This window comes from Paecilomyces variotii (genome assembly GCF_004022145.1).
Source record: "Paecilomyces variotii strain CBS 101075 chromosome Unknown C8Q69scaffold_2, whole genome shotgun sequence".
Taxonomy (NCBI): domain Eukaryota; kingdom Fungi; phylum Ascomycota; class Eurotiomycetes; order Eurotiales; family Thermoascaceae; genus Paecilomyces; species Paecilomyces variotii.
In genome coordinates this window covers 2,820,057-2,833,718 of record NW_021167141.1, presented here as the reverse complement: position 1 = coordinate 2,833,718, position 13,662 = coordinate 2,820,057, and the positions used below count along the sequence as shown (strand labels likewise).

Genomic DNA, 13,662 nt, shown 5'->3' with positions numbered 1-13,662 from the left:
TAGCGGGACAAGTAATTAAACGACGTATGGCGAGTCGTAGAGAATTCGGGTTGATAGCATAGAATTTAGAATATTGTTTCACATGGAGTGTCTCAATCAAGCTTGATCGAGTTCGACTACACGCAGACAGTAAATGGTGAATTCCGCTTTTGCGGAGTCGCGAACAAGGCTGAAGTTGATGCGGAATACGCGATAATACAGATAATCGATGCCGCCGTCGTCCATTTACGGTAATACTACCGTAATACAATAACACATTAGTTGATCAATCACTGAATATCCATTTATATTTTTGTAGGATGACCAATAGGAGATATATCCTTTGAGTAGAGTGGTCTGTAGCTCCAATAGATTTCAATAGTATATATGGCAAAAGAATCTTTGAATCCTTTCAAAGAGCGGACTCGAATCTGTACATCAATATGCTCTTGTATGCTCTTGACATATTCAGCTGCTGGACGATATAATATCACAACCAAGTGAACACGTTAAGTTCGTTGACAACCTGTGGTCTTCGGTTCACGCTCTCGAATCCTTCGTGGGAACTGGTATAGAATGAGGAGGGCTGGAGGGATCTTCCTCCTGTGTCTCTTCTCCTATATGTCCTCTCCTGCAGCAAAGCGATATATAAGTAATTAGCATATTTTCGTGATGCGAATAAAGTGAACCGCGGGAGGCGCTGATCGACTACACTCACTTGTCGGCAATTTCCCTCTTATGTAAATGCCGTATTGCGAACACTGAAACAATAAGAAGCGCAGAGAGTATTGTAACGGTGATATAACCCTTCCGATATTGCGGAGCGTCGACTTGCTGCCACACAATCAATGGCAGCCATGCCTGAAACACATACGCTAACTCGTTCATGGATCCGACCGTGATGGCGCGCTCTTCGTTGTCGTCGGCACATATCTCGTGGCTCCAACTAGGTCAATTGCTGATTAGCTACCGTATAATACTTGCATTATTTGGGGAGTGATGGGACATACGCCATGAGTAGACCGCTAAGTCCATAACCACATCCGGCCAATATGAAGCATGTCCATTTCCATCCTGTAGGGATATCCCACACAGCAAGGGATACGTAGCAGAGGATATTCACCAGCTACGCACAAAGGTCAACGAGGAACTCTGATAAGCATAAGTCGGGACTTACAGCACCAAAAACGATGGGAGGCCAGCGAGCGCCTCTGAATATCGTATCGGATGTCCCTAATTAATTTGTCAAGATGGATTTTCCGGGGTTATCGCAGGATTGCTCAACCTACAAGCATATACCAGGGTACTAAACACCTGTACAGCTGAAGTGGTGGTCGGGTATGCATTGATCTGTCCAACGGAATACTTCGGGTCTTTGGACGCTTTCAAATACCTGTTCTCTACTCAGGGCCTTGCACGCATATATAGGGCAGGATAACTACTCACTGTTGGAAAACAGGTTGCGACCCTGCAGCGCCGTTATTGAAACATCTGGGTAGAGTTAGATATGTATATCTCCCTCGAGCTGAAGCCGTCCCATGCATGGAACCCACATATATGCGATCGTCAGAAGGTACACATGCCAGGACGAGAATATTTTCCTCAGCTTGGCCATTGTGTAGGGTTGCCTCGGTTTTCTACCCTCCAACTCCATCCTCTTCTGTGTAAGTGCAACTTCCTACGAGTGTTATGTCAGAGTGTGGATAATACTAGAAATTACTAAAATTTAGACGGACTTCCATACCTTCTTGGTCAGATACCAAGGATTGGAGATCTCTGGTACATCCGGAAGGACAAAGAACCCGCTCAGGGCGACTGGAAGCGATATGATGCCGTCGACAATAAACAACCTTCGCGGTAATAGTAAGCCACTGGCACTGTTTGGGACTGTTGACGGATAAATTTTACCATTGCCAGCCTTTGAAGCCACCTTTTCCACCAAGATGATATACGCCAGCCATTAGATAGCCGGAAAACATACTTCCAATTGCGCTGCTTGTGTGGAAGATGCAAGATCTTTTAGCCAGTTCATCTTTTCGATACCATGATCCGATTATATACTGCATTCCGGGGTAGAAAGTGCTTTCTGCGAGACCTTCTGGAGGTTAATTATCGTCAGCACATAGTGGCTGCAGAATCCTTACCGATGAAGAACCGAATTATGTAGAATTGGTGGGCCGAATTGCATCTCGATTGTGAAAAGGTAAGGATAGACCATATAACCTGAACATATGAGCTAAAGATCCAACCGGCATAGTATTAGTTTCGGGCGACATCCTACCTCCATTGCAGGGATCCAGTATCTCGGTTTAACTCGTGTGAGGAATATGTTACTAGGGATCTCCCCGATGACATATCCGATAGTCCATGTTGTTTGCATATAGTTTAGCTGGTTACCGTATAGCCCTAGATCTTCCTTCCTGTTCGACCGTTAATAAAGTGTCCATAACTGGGAATCTATAGTGACGTACATTCCCGAAACGAAAGCATTATTGATGTTAATCTGATCTAGGTACTTGATGAAATAACCTAGCGAGATCCAGTCAGTTCTAATACGAAGAATCTAATCAGTTCGAAACTCACCTAATGATGCGAACGTCAAAATGGCAGTATCCAATTTGAAAAGCAATTTGCGCTCCTCCGGAGACTTGTCGAACGTGTCCCAGATGTAGCTCACCCACTTGCGTTTCGGATCCTTTTTGATGATAACATCGTCGTATTGCTCTGATGCTCTCTCTTCCGTCACAATATCCGGGGGCGCCATGTTTTTTCGAGTTGGTTTGCCCGATATGAAGATATACACCAGTAGCCGGGAATGCGGCCTTGAAACGAAGCAGCTAGGTGATACAAACTGGAAACCCTGCTCTCCGTCTGATATAAATCGATATTAGACAGATTTAAATCTCACACGGCAGCGTTTCCTAGCCCTCAAAGTTTAAGCTACAGCACATTATCCTGATAGAACAAGAAAAAGGCTACCTCTTCTTTCTTACCTACCCCGGTCTCCCGGGGAGATTCCGACGCATATGCCCCATAGGTCTATCCATTATGTAGCTTAGACCACCATCAAGGCTACAAAAGGTGGATCCTAGTACCTAGACAAGAAGCTCGTCGACATCCTCATACGCGGGGTTAGTTGTGTCGTTTCGGATGTCGACATCAGAGGCGGCTTTCGCGTGCTGCCGATGCAAAACACCAACCACGCGCCCAGCGGGCATGGCGTCCATTATAGGGACCAAGACAGGGATCAATATGTCGTAGCATATAAGCATTGGCTGAAGCAGGTGTACCCGTTCATATCTAGAGCTAAGACGTCACAGAGCCCGCAGATATCGCCATGTATAAACGCAGATAAGTTTCCGCGATGGGTTTCCATTAGCCATGGATGGTTGATGATTGAGATTATGTGTGGTACAATGGAGATAGCGTAGATGATTTGGATTGCTTCTTAGGTCCTGAAAGGATTCGTTGAACAAAGCTTTAGATAGATAGAATTTAGGTGATAACCACCAGCTTCCTCCTATATCGCGGGCCTGTCTATATATCAATATCCAATCACCATCGTTGCAATAAACATCGAATGGAGCATAAATGTGTTCACAGAGTTAGCCTCAAGCTAGACCACTTCAATAATTCGACCATACTTAACGGTCTGTGCATCAGCCGGACTCTCAATCTTCAGTAGTTTATCTCGATTCGTCCACTCGGTTACTACTGATAGAAATAAGCTAGAAACCGTAAGTCACCCAGGCGCATTTAATCAGGAATATAAGACCGACAATAACATTACGCCATTCATGCCCCGCATTATGATATCCTGGCTCGCATTTAGCTGACAGTGGCCCCTGAATCGAATCGATTACCTGACCAAAACAAATTATATTATTTCATACTGATAACCAGCACCTGATCTGTGCGAGAGATCGAGTTTCAGATTCCATGCGCGGAGGAAGGACGAAGATATAATGATGCTTGTAGATAATGTGATCAAACACGCCCTTCATATACTTTACAAGAACAGGGATCGAGTTCATTATGGTTGCCGTGACTCTTGCTTTTATCACTGTATCTTGATGACATCTACAACGTGCGGAACTGTGATCAATTGTACGCCAATCAGGAGAAGAAAGCGCTCTTATCAGCAGCGAAGGAGGTGGTTCATCTAACGAAACATATCAGGACGGAGGTCGTGAGTCTGCAATTCAACGATCTGACGGATCACAGAAAGATCAGTTGGGTCTACTAATCGAGGAGAGAAGTGTGGTCTTCTTTCCTACTCAAGATCTCTCGCCGCAGCAGCAGAAAGCATTGGGAGAGTGGTTTGATAAGACCGAGAGAGATTTTATATTGGGGTATCTGTATGATGTGTATGAGAAGAACGTGGATATCCAGGTCTGGTCCAAGTGGACCCCCAGGACTAGTGCATTGTGGAATTCACAATGCTAGTTGAGATTAGGAGGGGTATGAGCCCAGGCATGGATCTAGAGTCACTTGTCTTGTGGAAACTGTTCTTTGATCCGCATATACTGACAAGGAGACAGAAATCGGCTCTCTTTGGACCAGATGAGCTATGAAAAGATGGGTGGCAAGGCGTAGCTATGCCGAAAATAGACTCAAATTTGTAGATATTGTTTGTTGAAAGAGCAATATCAGAGACAGTATAAATTCGGTCTATAGTGGCATCCGCAAGAGTCCTCAAGACACTACATATGAGGTGAAGCCTGTCTAATGAACAGAGTATACAGTACAGCTTGGTTACGCAAGGTGGAGAGAAGAAAACGGGAACAATATCCGTCAGCAGTTGTGTAATATTCGCTCAGGGAATATGGATGAATGTGAAAGCTCTTTCCGGGTTTGAAATATCCACACTTTTACCAAATCATGGATACAATTATAGCTTTGATTTCAGCACCGATGGTGTTGTATCGAGACCAGAGGGACCGTCGAATATTTGTTGCTCGACAATACGGGTGTTGATCTGTTCATTTGAGTCAGTACGGACAGGACCAAAGAAGGAGAATATAACTTAATACGTACATACTGGGGCCCCAAGTCTTCGACTCTCTGGACCCCGAGGAGGCGCATACAGCTCGCCGTTTCATCCGACAAGACTGCGAGTACAGTCAGTTTCACGCGCCTAGGCATTTAACTTCAACTGGAGACTTACTTTGCAGAGTCCTCTTCACACCCTCGACACCTCCAGCTCCAAGACCCCAGAGAGGGGGACGGCCGATTCCTACCCCTCGGGCGCCCAGACACAGTGCTTTCACAACATCGGTACCACGTCTGATACCGCCATCAACCCACACTTCGATCTTGTCGAAGACCCGTGGGCAGTATTTCCTGATTTCCAACAGAGTGTGGACTGCTGGCGGGGCGGTATCCAGAGCTCGACCGCCGTGGTTGGACAGGATAATACCCTTAACCTGAGGGGCGTAGTGAGAAGCGATGTATGCATCCTCATGTGTCTGGAGACCCTTCAGGATGATGGGCTTCTTAGTCTGTTTAGCCAGCCATGGAAGGGTTTCATTCCAAGTCAACGACGGATCAGTACCGGCGAAGAGCGTCTTTCCAACACCACCGACGGCCTGGGAAACGTCCGGAGTCCCGTCAGCAGAACGGGCACCCTCCTTAACAGCGCTAGGAACTGGCAACGATTCTCCAATAGTGCTACTCCTTTCGTCATCTTCTCTCTTACCCGGCACTGGCGCATCCAGAGTTAACACGATGAACTTAATAGCATCGAGCTTGTTGATCCGTGCCAGCATAGCCTCACTCTTCTTCCGGTCAATCTGGACGTAGAGTTGCCACCCAAACACCTGATCTGGAGCAGCATCCTGGACGATTTGCTCTGGGGCCATGGACGCGTTGTTCGAGATGACCTGCGCGGCACCGAAGCTGCGACATGCCTCTGCAATACCAGCTTCACCCGCGGGGTGGGCCAGGCGTGCCATCGCTGCAGGGGACACATAGATCGGTAGTCCGACTTTGTGACCCAAGAGTGAGGTTGACAGATCACAATTTGTGCAATCAATGAACACCCGCGGTCGAAGCAAGATCTGCCGATAGACCTGGGTATTGAACGACTTCGACACCTTATCATCGGATGCGGAGTAGTAGTAGGCCCACGCCTTCCTGCTGACCTTCTTCGTTGCCAGTTCCTCGATCTCATCCATGTTGAGCATAGCCTGTACAGGCGGGAGTGATTCCTTTTGCTCCTGCGGTTCGGTCTTCTCTGCACTGGGTTTGGGTAGCGTCTCAAGGTCGATGGTCCCGAGACAGGCCTCTGGCTTGAGGTTCTCTTCCAGTGTCCCTGGAGGATGAATGGGATCGTATTCTTCTGTGGTATCCTTTCCAGCGAGCTTCAGGATGATTTTGGAGCCACCAGGATGCTCGGAAAGGAAATCGGTTACCTACAAGTCGCCGCTCGATTTAGTAAAGCTACATCTTCCAGTTGCGCAGGTGATATACGAAAATATTGCAACGGTAACAGCTCCGTGAAAGCGAATTGGATGCCTTACATCGTAGACTTTCCCGTACAGCACCACCCAGCAGCTGTCCGGAGTGTTGTGCTTCGCGACTGTATTTCCATATTAGTACCTGGATGTGACGAATGCGGAGAAGCAGAGCTAAGAAGTAATCTGTCCTACCTTCGGCCGCGTCGAATACTTTCCCCATTGTGAAAATAAACCAGTGTCACTCGTCACAGCAAATGAAATGAAAATCAATCAGAAAAAGAGAAACGCAGCGGGAAAAGAAAGGAAGAAACAGCGTGCAGGCGTGGGCTTATTTGTCGGGTTATCATTAATTCCAAGCTGTCGGGTATACCCCGATGTAGCCCTTCCTCTCCGGCTTTGCCTCCGATCTACTTAGTGGCGGCGTTTGAGCGTGGTTCTATAATAACCGGCGCGGACAGTTGGTCGACGGAATTTATTTCTCCGCCATCGAGAGGGCCGGCTTCTCGTTCCTTTACCCTGAGCTGGACGGTCCGGCGTATCGGGCGGAGAGGACTGGCGGAGAGAAGTGTGAGTCGATAATGCCAATAATAATAAAATAATGTGTTCTCCTTCCCCGGACAATGCGGACTTCTAAGAGTGGGAGAAGCTACTTACGTGGTGGTGGTGGTTGTGGTTGTGGTTTGGGGTGGTACTGCAGAGGCAGACTTCAAAAGTGGACTATGCATCTATGATTATTAGTCTCTCTTGCTATTACACGAGCGCCTTTTTTTGCTTCCTGTGAGATCTATGAACGTTTCTTCCAGCATCCCTAGCTGTCTTGAATCGGTACAGTAGTTATCTAGCGATGCGGGGAAACGAACGGCAACAAATCACGCGATGGGCATTATTACTTAGTCTAGCAACCACCGTCAATTGCCGATATGGAGTAACTTAGCATCTGGCTAGCTGCATCTTCTAGATTACTCCGTACTTCCCAGCTGCACCACTCCTGTGTCCCATCCAGAGCCAGCTTCAATTCAATGCTACAGCTGGTTCTCTCTCTGGCATCCATCCAGGCCGAAAATTGGAGTCCTTGGCTTCGGGACCCTGAGTCTCGACGCATTGGCAGCTACTTATTCTTCTCGAAGTGATTGCGGCACGCAACAATAATGTTCGAGGTCCGTCTCTGTTTCATCCGCCCATCCTTCTTGGCCATCAGGGATGGTACTGACTAAGGTTCTTTTCTAGCGTCGCGCTGCGGACAGGTATCGTCTACGCATGCACCGCGCCCGCTCCGCGATCTTGACCCCGGACGAGATCGTCGAAGTGCGCGCTGCTCAACGGACCTTCGAGGGAGCATATATCCGCACCGCACTGTCCCAGTTCTCGTTCGCCCTGATCATTCTCAAGATTTTCACCGCGGAATTCTACAGCATCGGAGCGCTCTTCGCCGTCTACGGGACTGGAGTGCTCTGCATCGGTCTCTTCCGTCGCCAGCAGGGCAACCGCCAGTTCTTTTCCGAGGTGGGAGAGGATGGCCTGCATCGCAACAAGTTCCGCACCAGTGGGAATGCGGTAGTGGTACTCACAGCACTGAGCATCGCGGCGTACATATCTCTCATCGTGCTTACGGCGACATTGGCATAATGAAAAACTCGAGTTGGTTGCAAAGAGGCGCCCAAGGTCATACGGCCACAGTTTGTCTACCATACTCCAAGTATCGTGGCATGACCGATTCCCATCCCCCTGGATAGGGGCGGAATGGCGGAGCGAGAAACGTGCTGGGATAACAGGCGGGAAATGCGCCGTGCTTGAGCGCCAAGGGGACCTCGAACAGAGCAACAAGTGAGGAGGTCACACGAACACATTGGCATACCATAAAATCGCCGTTCGGTCGCGGTGAGCAATGGATGAGACCCCCCTTGAGAAGCAAAATCTTGGAGTTTCTCAACCACATCCAACAGAGGTGAAGCGTCCGTGATGCAACCGGTCCGATGTACTCCGACATAGTCGTATACCATATAAACGGATTGATGGGCCGGCTCTCAGATCACTCCGTTTACTGTAGTCCACGCATTTCTAGCGTTGCTGCTTGAATTTATCCAGATGGGACAAGCCATGAGTGCTCTATGATCTACTATTTATTCTATTTGGGCCTGGTAGCAATCAGATCATCCATCGACAGCAAGCCCTTGCCCAGCATCGAAGGGGAAAGGGCGTCGAGGCCGTTACAACACTGCAAATAGTATCCGCTCAGCACCACATCCTACGTCCGGGAGAATCGGCACTCTTTTCAGCCTCATTTTCGTGGTCAGAGTCAAGGCCCAAGTTGAGGGTGATCTGTGACGTTACTTGCTCTCACTGGAGTTCTGCTCGCTTCGGCGCTGGAAGCAGACGATCCATCGCGGTCCACCCGCTGGGACAAGCTGCCAGTGGCGGGGTCGGAGACAGAGAGTGACTGTGACTTCATCGCACAGCGCCGCAAATAATAATAATAATTAACGGACAAGTTCATCAGTTGTCAGTCAACTATTTTTAATGATTTTTGTTCCATCTGTCATTATTGTTAGGGCATCACGGGCATCGCAAAGATCGCAAAGATAGCAACGCAACGCGCATCCTCTTCGCCCCGGTCGCAAAGCTCAGAGCTCGTTCTGCCAATTGAACGGTCAACGTGAGAGTCTTCTGATCGCCAGGAACACGTTGAACAAGTGATTGGGTCTTGCCAGCTGGAAATATCCAGACAGCCTCACTGCCAGGGGTTAAGATCGCAAAAGAAACTATTTACCACAGGCAGCAGACGCGGCAGTGACGGAAACGTCCAGCCCGTCTGGCGGACATTCCCAGCAAAGCAACTGTGGAAAAGCCGCCCACCTTTTTGACTCATCAGTTCACCGTCCACCGCAAACAGATTTCTTTTTAACCATCAACCAAACTGCTCGAAATCCATCCAGAGAGCATTGTATTGATACCATCCCAAGCTGGTGCTATCTTCAGCAATTCTTTCTCGTTAGCTTAAAATAATCTTCACCATTTGTCACGCAGCATCCCTGCTGCTAGGCTGCTGCGGGGATGGCCCAACATTCCAGTATCGCGCGGTCGGCCATCATCAGTAACGCCGCCTCGCCAGACTCCCACAACCAGAATCCATCTCCTAACGGCACCTCAAATGGCAGCCATGAGAAAGATGCAAACTCTCTCCCTCCAAAGTCAGTGGTGGGAAGAGCGCTGCATCCAGACGCCCATAGGGCTTCTAAGGATGGAGTCGGAAAGGCCCTAACGGACACTCCGACTCCTACCGCACCCCCATCTCCACAGATGTATGTGCGCCCCTTGTCCGTTCTGAAACTTCTGATTGACCCCATTTCCCCCGCGTTCCGCCGGTTTGCGGGGGATAAGGCATTGATCAATCGTCTAGAGTGATGGCTAAAATGTGTTCGAGCATGACTGACTGGTTTGATGCAGACAACCGGGTCTTTCGGCCGCCGGCTTTGAAACACCTAAGACCCGTGCCACCACTCTCGATATTCCAGGTTTGACCAAATCCAAAGTCTCGCCGGATGGGAGGATATCGCAGCGCGATGTCGGTTCCAAGCTTGTCATCGTCATGGTCGGCCTGCCCGCTCGGGGCAAGAGCTACATCACGAAGAAACTGGCGCGGTATCTGAATTGGCTGCAACATGATACAGAGATCTTCAACGTGGGCGAACGTCGTCGCGTTGCAGCGGCAGGCTCGCCTTCGCCCAACAAGCTCGCTCAGGGCGTCGACAAGAGAAAGAGCACCATCCACAATGACTTGGTGGACTCGGTCCGGAGAATGAGCATCAGTGCAGGCAACCCGGTCCCCGAACATGACAGCGAGAAGCTCCCTGCTCCTGTCATCCCCCCGGCTAAGATACTCGTGAACGGCGAGGAGACTTCAGACAGCAGCTCGGAATCGTCACCCTCTCCTCATCAGTCGAATGAGGATGGCGAAAACATTGCACCGTCCTCGCCCGAGGCGGTGGAGGCAATAGACCAGTCTTCCAATTTCTTTGACCCTACGAATCAACGCGCAGTGCAGCTTCGGGAACAGGTTGCTCTGCAGACACTCGACGAACTGCTCGAATACATGCTCGAGCGGGGTGGTAGCGTTGGTATTCTAGATGCCACCAACAGCACGCTGGAACGACGTAGGTTGATTGTGGATCACATCAGGAAACGGGCAGGTCCCGAACTGAATGTCCTCTTCCTGGAGAGTCGCTGTGTCGACCCCGATCTGCTTGAGGCAAACATGCGCCTGAAGCTTTCTGGACCCGACTACAAGGGTCACGACCCTGTCAAGTCGCTGGAAGACTTCAAGAGACGCGTTGCCTTGTATGAGAAATCGTATGTTCCTCTTGGGGACTACGAAGAGAGGCATAACATGGCGTACATCCAAATGATTGACGTCGGAAGGAAGATGGTTACGCACCAGACAAATGGCTTCTTGTCCTCTCAAGTCGTGTACTATCTCCTCAACTTTAACCTCTCGCCACGGCAGATCTGGATCACGAGACATGGGGAGAGCATTGACGACCAGTTGGGTCGCATCGGTGGAGACTCTGACTTGAGCGAGAACGGACACCGATATGCCAAAGCTCTGGCTAAGTTCATTGATCACCAGCGTCGGCAGTGGGAAATCCATCAAAGACAGAAAGCGCTCGCGAAACATTTCCCTCCTCGCCCGGGTGACAGCACTCCGCCGAATCCTTCCTGGGCACCTCAGACCCGCCCACGCAACTTCTGCGTCTGGGCATCTATGATGAAACGCTCTGTCCAAACCATACAGTACTTCAATGATGAGGAGTACGATATCAAGCAGATGAAGATGCTTGATGAGCTCCACGCTGGACGCATGGAAGGTATGACATACGATGAAATTCGTGAACAATTCCCTGAAGAATACGACCATCGCAAGAAGGGCAAGTTGCATTACCGTTACCCTGGCCCGGGTGGCGAGGGTTATCTCGACATTATCAACCGGCTGCGTGCCGTCATCATCGAAGTTGAGCGGATGACCGACCATGTGTTGCTTGTGAGCCATCGATCTGTGGCCAGGGTGCTCTTGGCTTACTTCCGGGGTCTCAAGCGGGATGAGGTTGCTGATCTTGATGTTCCCCTGGGTGTGCTCTACATGCTGGAGCCGAAGCCATACGGTGTTGAATTCAAAGCTTACCAGTACAACCCGGATACCGACTGGTTTGACTATTTGCCCGACTTCCAGCTGCGGCAGGCGACGTTCTAATGCCAGCAAGAAATTTCCTGAGATTTCCTGCCACGAGCCATCTTTGAAGCTGTACTCCGTGACTGTCTCGTATGGTCGGGTAGCTCAGCGATAAATCGCCTCGTATCACAAGGTTCTTTTCTTTCTCCTTTTGAGGTATCATCAGTGCTCTTGATCAGTTTGGGTCGCCTCTTCAATCCACCTCAGTCTGACTCTGCCATCTCTCCGGCGAGAGATGTTAATACTTTCTTGACACCGGTCCTCGATTGTATTACCACTTATTTCCCGCTGCGTGATGCCTGTCCAGGGGTCACGCAGTCGATGTTGTGAGATGATGTTATTGCTCGAATGGTCTAGCATTTGCCGGTGTTCTAGTGTCTCGCTTTTCCGGATGAGTTGCTGGCGTTTCGAACGTTTTCTTAACAGTGCACAGAAAACCATGGATGACAGTACAATGGTACCAGGGCGGCCTTTCTCACCAGCAGGACGCACTCGGGTGCCCCAAGATTCTATTTGTAATTCGCTACGATAGATTAGAATGCCTCTCAAACAAATAGAAGTCATCTTGATAGAACGATACCAGACGTGCTATTGCATATAGTTATGCTCCTCACTAGACAGCAAATGTAGGAAGCGCATGGTCCAACGTGGGAGGGAGACTTCACGTCTACTTCTCGTCGCGCTTCACTGCATCGAACACCTCCAAGAATGCATCTGGACTCTCGGCTCCACCGACAGCATATTTCTCCTGGATAGTAAAGTGCGGCACGCCACTGATGAACCTCCTTCTGGCTCTCTCAGCATCCGCATCGACCTCCGCTCCGCACTCATCCGAATCCAATACCTTCTCGACCTCCGCCTCAGGCAAGCCAGCCTTCACTCCCGCTTCCAACAGCACCGCCCGATCCGTGATATTCTTCTCCTCTTCAAAATACGCCTTAAACAGCGCCTCCACAACGCGCGTCTGCAGGCCGTCGTTGTTCCCGTCCGACTTCTTCCCGGCGTATGCGATCAGACGATGCGAATTCCTCGTCCGCCCCGTCCTTCCGCCAAACTTGAAAGCTATACCCTCCTCGGCTCCAACGGCCGTGAGACGCGCGAACATAGCATCTGCGGTCTGAGCGCCGAATTTGGAGACGTAGTGTTGTCTCTTGTCGACACCTGGGTAGAATGGGGATCCGGGGTTAAGGTAGAATGCGTGCCAGGTGATGGAGAAGGTGTCATTAGGGTGGGATTGTTTGTGGGTTGCTATGGCGCGGGATAGACGACGGTGGCCGACGTAGCACCACTGGATTGGGATTGTTTGTTAGATATGAGAGAGCTATTAGTAGTGGTATGGGAATGGAATGGATGCTTACAGGACAGACTGTGTCGGAGACGATTTGGATCTTGAAATTGGTCATGATTGCGCGGGAGGCCACGGTGACGGTATGAGTATATGTATATGGTTGGATCCGGTAATGTATCAGAGAAATAATAATAATAACTGATTTCAATAGAAGTTGATATTTCAAATCAAACTCAGCCGTATAGGTATGTACTACTTTATGGTCTTTTTCTTTTTTTTTTTTTTTTTATTAATCTCCCAGCAAATCAACGCAGAGATCGGATCGTCGAGTGATTATATAGAGCAACGAACCCAGCTAACTAGTTAGTTAACTCGATGTGGGCTGTATTACCAATCATTCATATTCCCGATTTGCTTTGATTCGTTCTATCCCAGGTGGGGACCGCGGTTCCGTTGGTTTCTACTGCTTGACTGATTAATCAAGTGAGATTCAACATTATTATTAGTTAGATCGATCTGATCAATATCTTCATGAAGTGGTTTCTGACAATGTTCATTTTTTTTAGCGAGTGGGCCTTTCAGGTCTGAGTAAATCAGCGTTACTTACTAGGGGTACATAGCTAGTTGTGATAAAAACCCATACTCTAGCTAACTATCTCGTAAGTTAGTATCCATGACATCATCAACCTAGCGCTGATCTTTTCTCCGACTCG

At 49.2% G+C, this 13,662-nt stretch overlaps 5 protein-coding genes across 5 annotated transcripts; 2 read left to right on the top strand and 3 right to left on the bottom strand.

Annotated features, from left to right (window-relative positions):
• Positions 1-320: 320 nt before the first annotated feature.
• On the bottom strand, positions 321-2,743 carry C8Q69DRAFT_525806 (pantothenate transporter; the record flags this gene model as incomplete). Its single annotated transcript, XM_028633618.1, has 13 exons — positions 321-610; positions 698-925; positions 990-1,105; positions 1,157-1,212; positions 1,269-1,372; positions 1,426-1,470; positions 1,533-1,657; positions 1,724-1,829; positions 1,888-2,074; positions 2,124-2,202; positions 2,261-2,399; positions 2,451-2,508; positions 2,563-2,743. 13 exons carry the CDS (start codon positions 2,741-2,743, stop codon positions 520-522), a joined length of 1,515 nt encoding a protein of 504 aa, XP_028487847.1. The 3' UTR covers positions 321-519.
• Positions 2,744-4,420: 1,677 nt separating this feature from the next.
• Positions 4,421-6,750, bottom strand: C8Q69DRAFT_162681 (mitochondrial cytochrome b2). The gene is made up of 5 exons (XM_028625687.1): positions 6,630-6,750; positions 6,501-6,559; positions 5,147-6,392; positions 5,017-5,090; positions 4,421-4,957 (listed from the first exon to the last, which is right to left on the bottom strand). The coding sequence occupies exons 1-5, from the start codon at positions 6,655-6,657 to the stop codon at positions 4,871-4,873; spliced, it is 1,494 nt and encodes a 497-aa protein (XP_028487846.1). The 5' UTR covers positions 6,658-6,750; the 3' UTR covers positions 4,421-4,870.
• An 835-nt stretch (positions 6,751-7,585) lies between these two features.
• On the top strand, positions 7,586-8,063 carry C8Q69DRAFT_504843 (hypothetical protein; the record flags this gene model as incomplete). The annotated part of the gene is made up of 2 exons (XM_028632641.1): positions 7,586-7,594; positions 7,665-8,063. The coding sequence occupies 2 exons, from the start codon at positions 7,586-7,588 to the stop codon at positions 8,061-8,063; spliced, it is 408 nt and encodes a 135-aa protein (XP_028487845.1).
• Positions 8,064-9,488: 1,425 nt separating this feature from the next.
• Positions 9,489-11,682, top strand: C8Q69DRAFT_496460 (6-phosphofructo-2-kinase 1; the record flags this gene model as incomplete). The annotated part of the gene is made up of 2 exons (XM_028632261.1): positions 9,489-9,736; positions 9,882-11,682. 2 exons carry the CDS (start codon positions 9,489-9,491, stop codon positions 11,680-11,682), a joined length of 2,049 nt encoding a protein of 682 aa, XP_028487844.1.
• Positions 11,683-12,240: 558 nt separating this feature from the next.
• Positions 12,241-13,255, bottom strand: C8Q69DRAFT_458057 (thioredoxin). Its single transcript, XM_028629957.1, has 2 exons — positions 13,020-13,255; positions 12,241-12,949 (listed from the first exon to the last, which is right to left on the bottom strand). The coding sequence occupies exons 1-2, from the start codon at positions 13,062-13,064 to the stop codon at positions 12,329-12,331; spliced, it is 666 nt and encodes a 221-aa protein (XP_028487843.1). The 5' UTR covers positions 13,065-13,255; the 3' UTR covers positions 12,241-12,328.
• Positions 13,256-13,662: the final 407 nt, after the last annotated feature.

What these genes read in the sequence shown, in the direction of transcription:
- C8Q69DRAFT_162681 (XM_028625687.1), bottom strand. Translation starts at nt 6,657, where the DNA reads ATGGGGAAAGTATTCGACGCGGCCGAAG. An exon ending in AGTATTCGACGCGGCCGAAG is followed by an intron (nt 6,560 to 6,629) that starts GTAGGACAGATT and finishes ATGGAAATACAG; the next exon opens with TCGCGAAGCACAACACTCCG. An exon ending in AAGACTTGGGGCCCCAGTAT is followed by an intron (nt 4,958 to 5,016) that starts GTACGTATTAAG and finishes TCAAATGAACAG; the next exon opens with ATCAACACCCGTATTGTCGA.
- C8Q69DRAFT_458057 (XM_028629957.1), bottom strand. Translation starts at nt 13,064, where the DNA reads ATGACCAATTTCAAGATCCAAATCGTCTCCGACACAGTCTGTCCT. An exon ending in TCTCCGACACAGTCTGTCCT is followed by an intron (nt 12,950 to 13,019) that starts GTAAGCATCCAT and finishes ATCCCAATCCAG; the next exon opens with TGGTGCTACGTCGGCCACCG.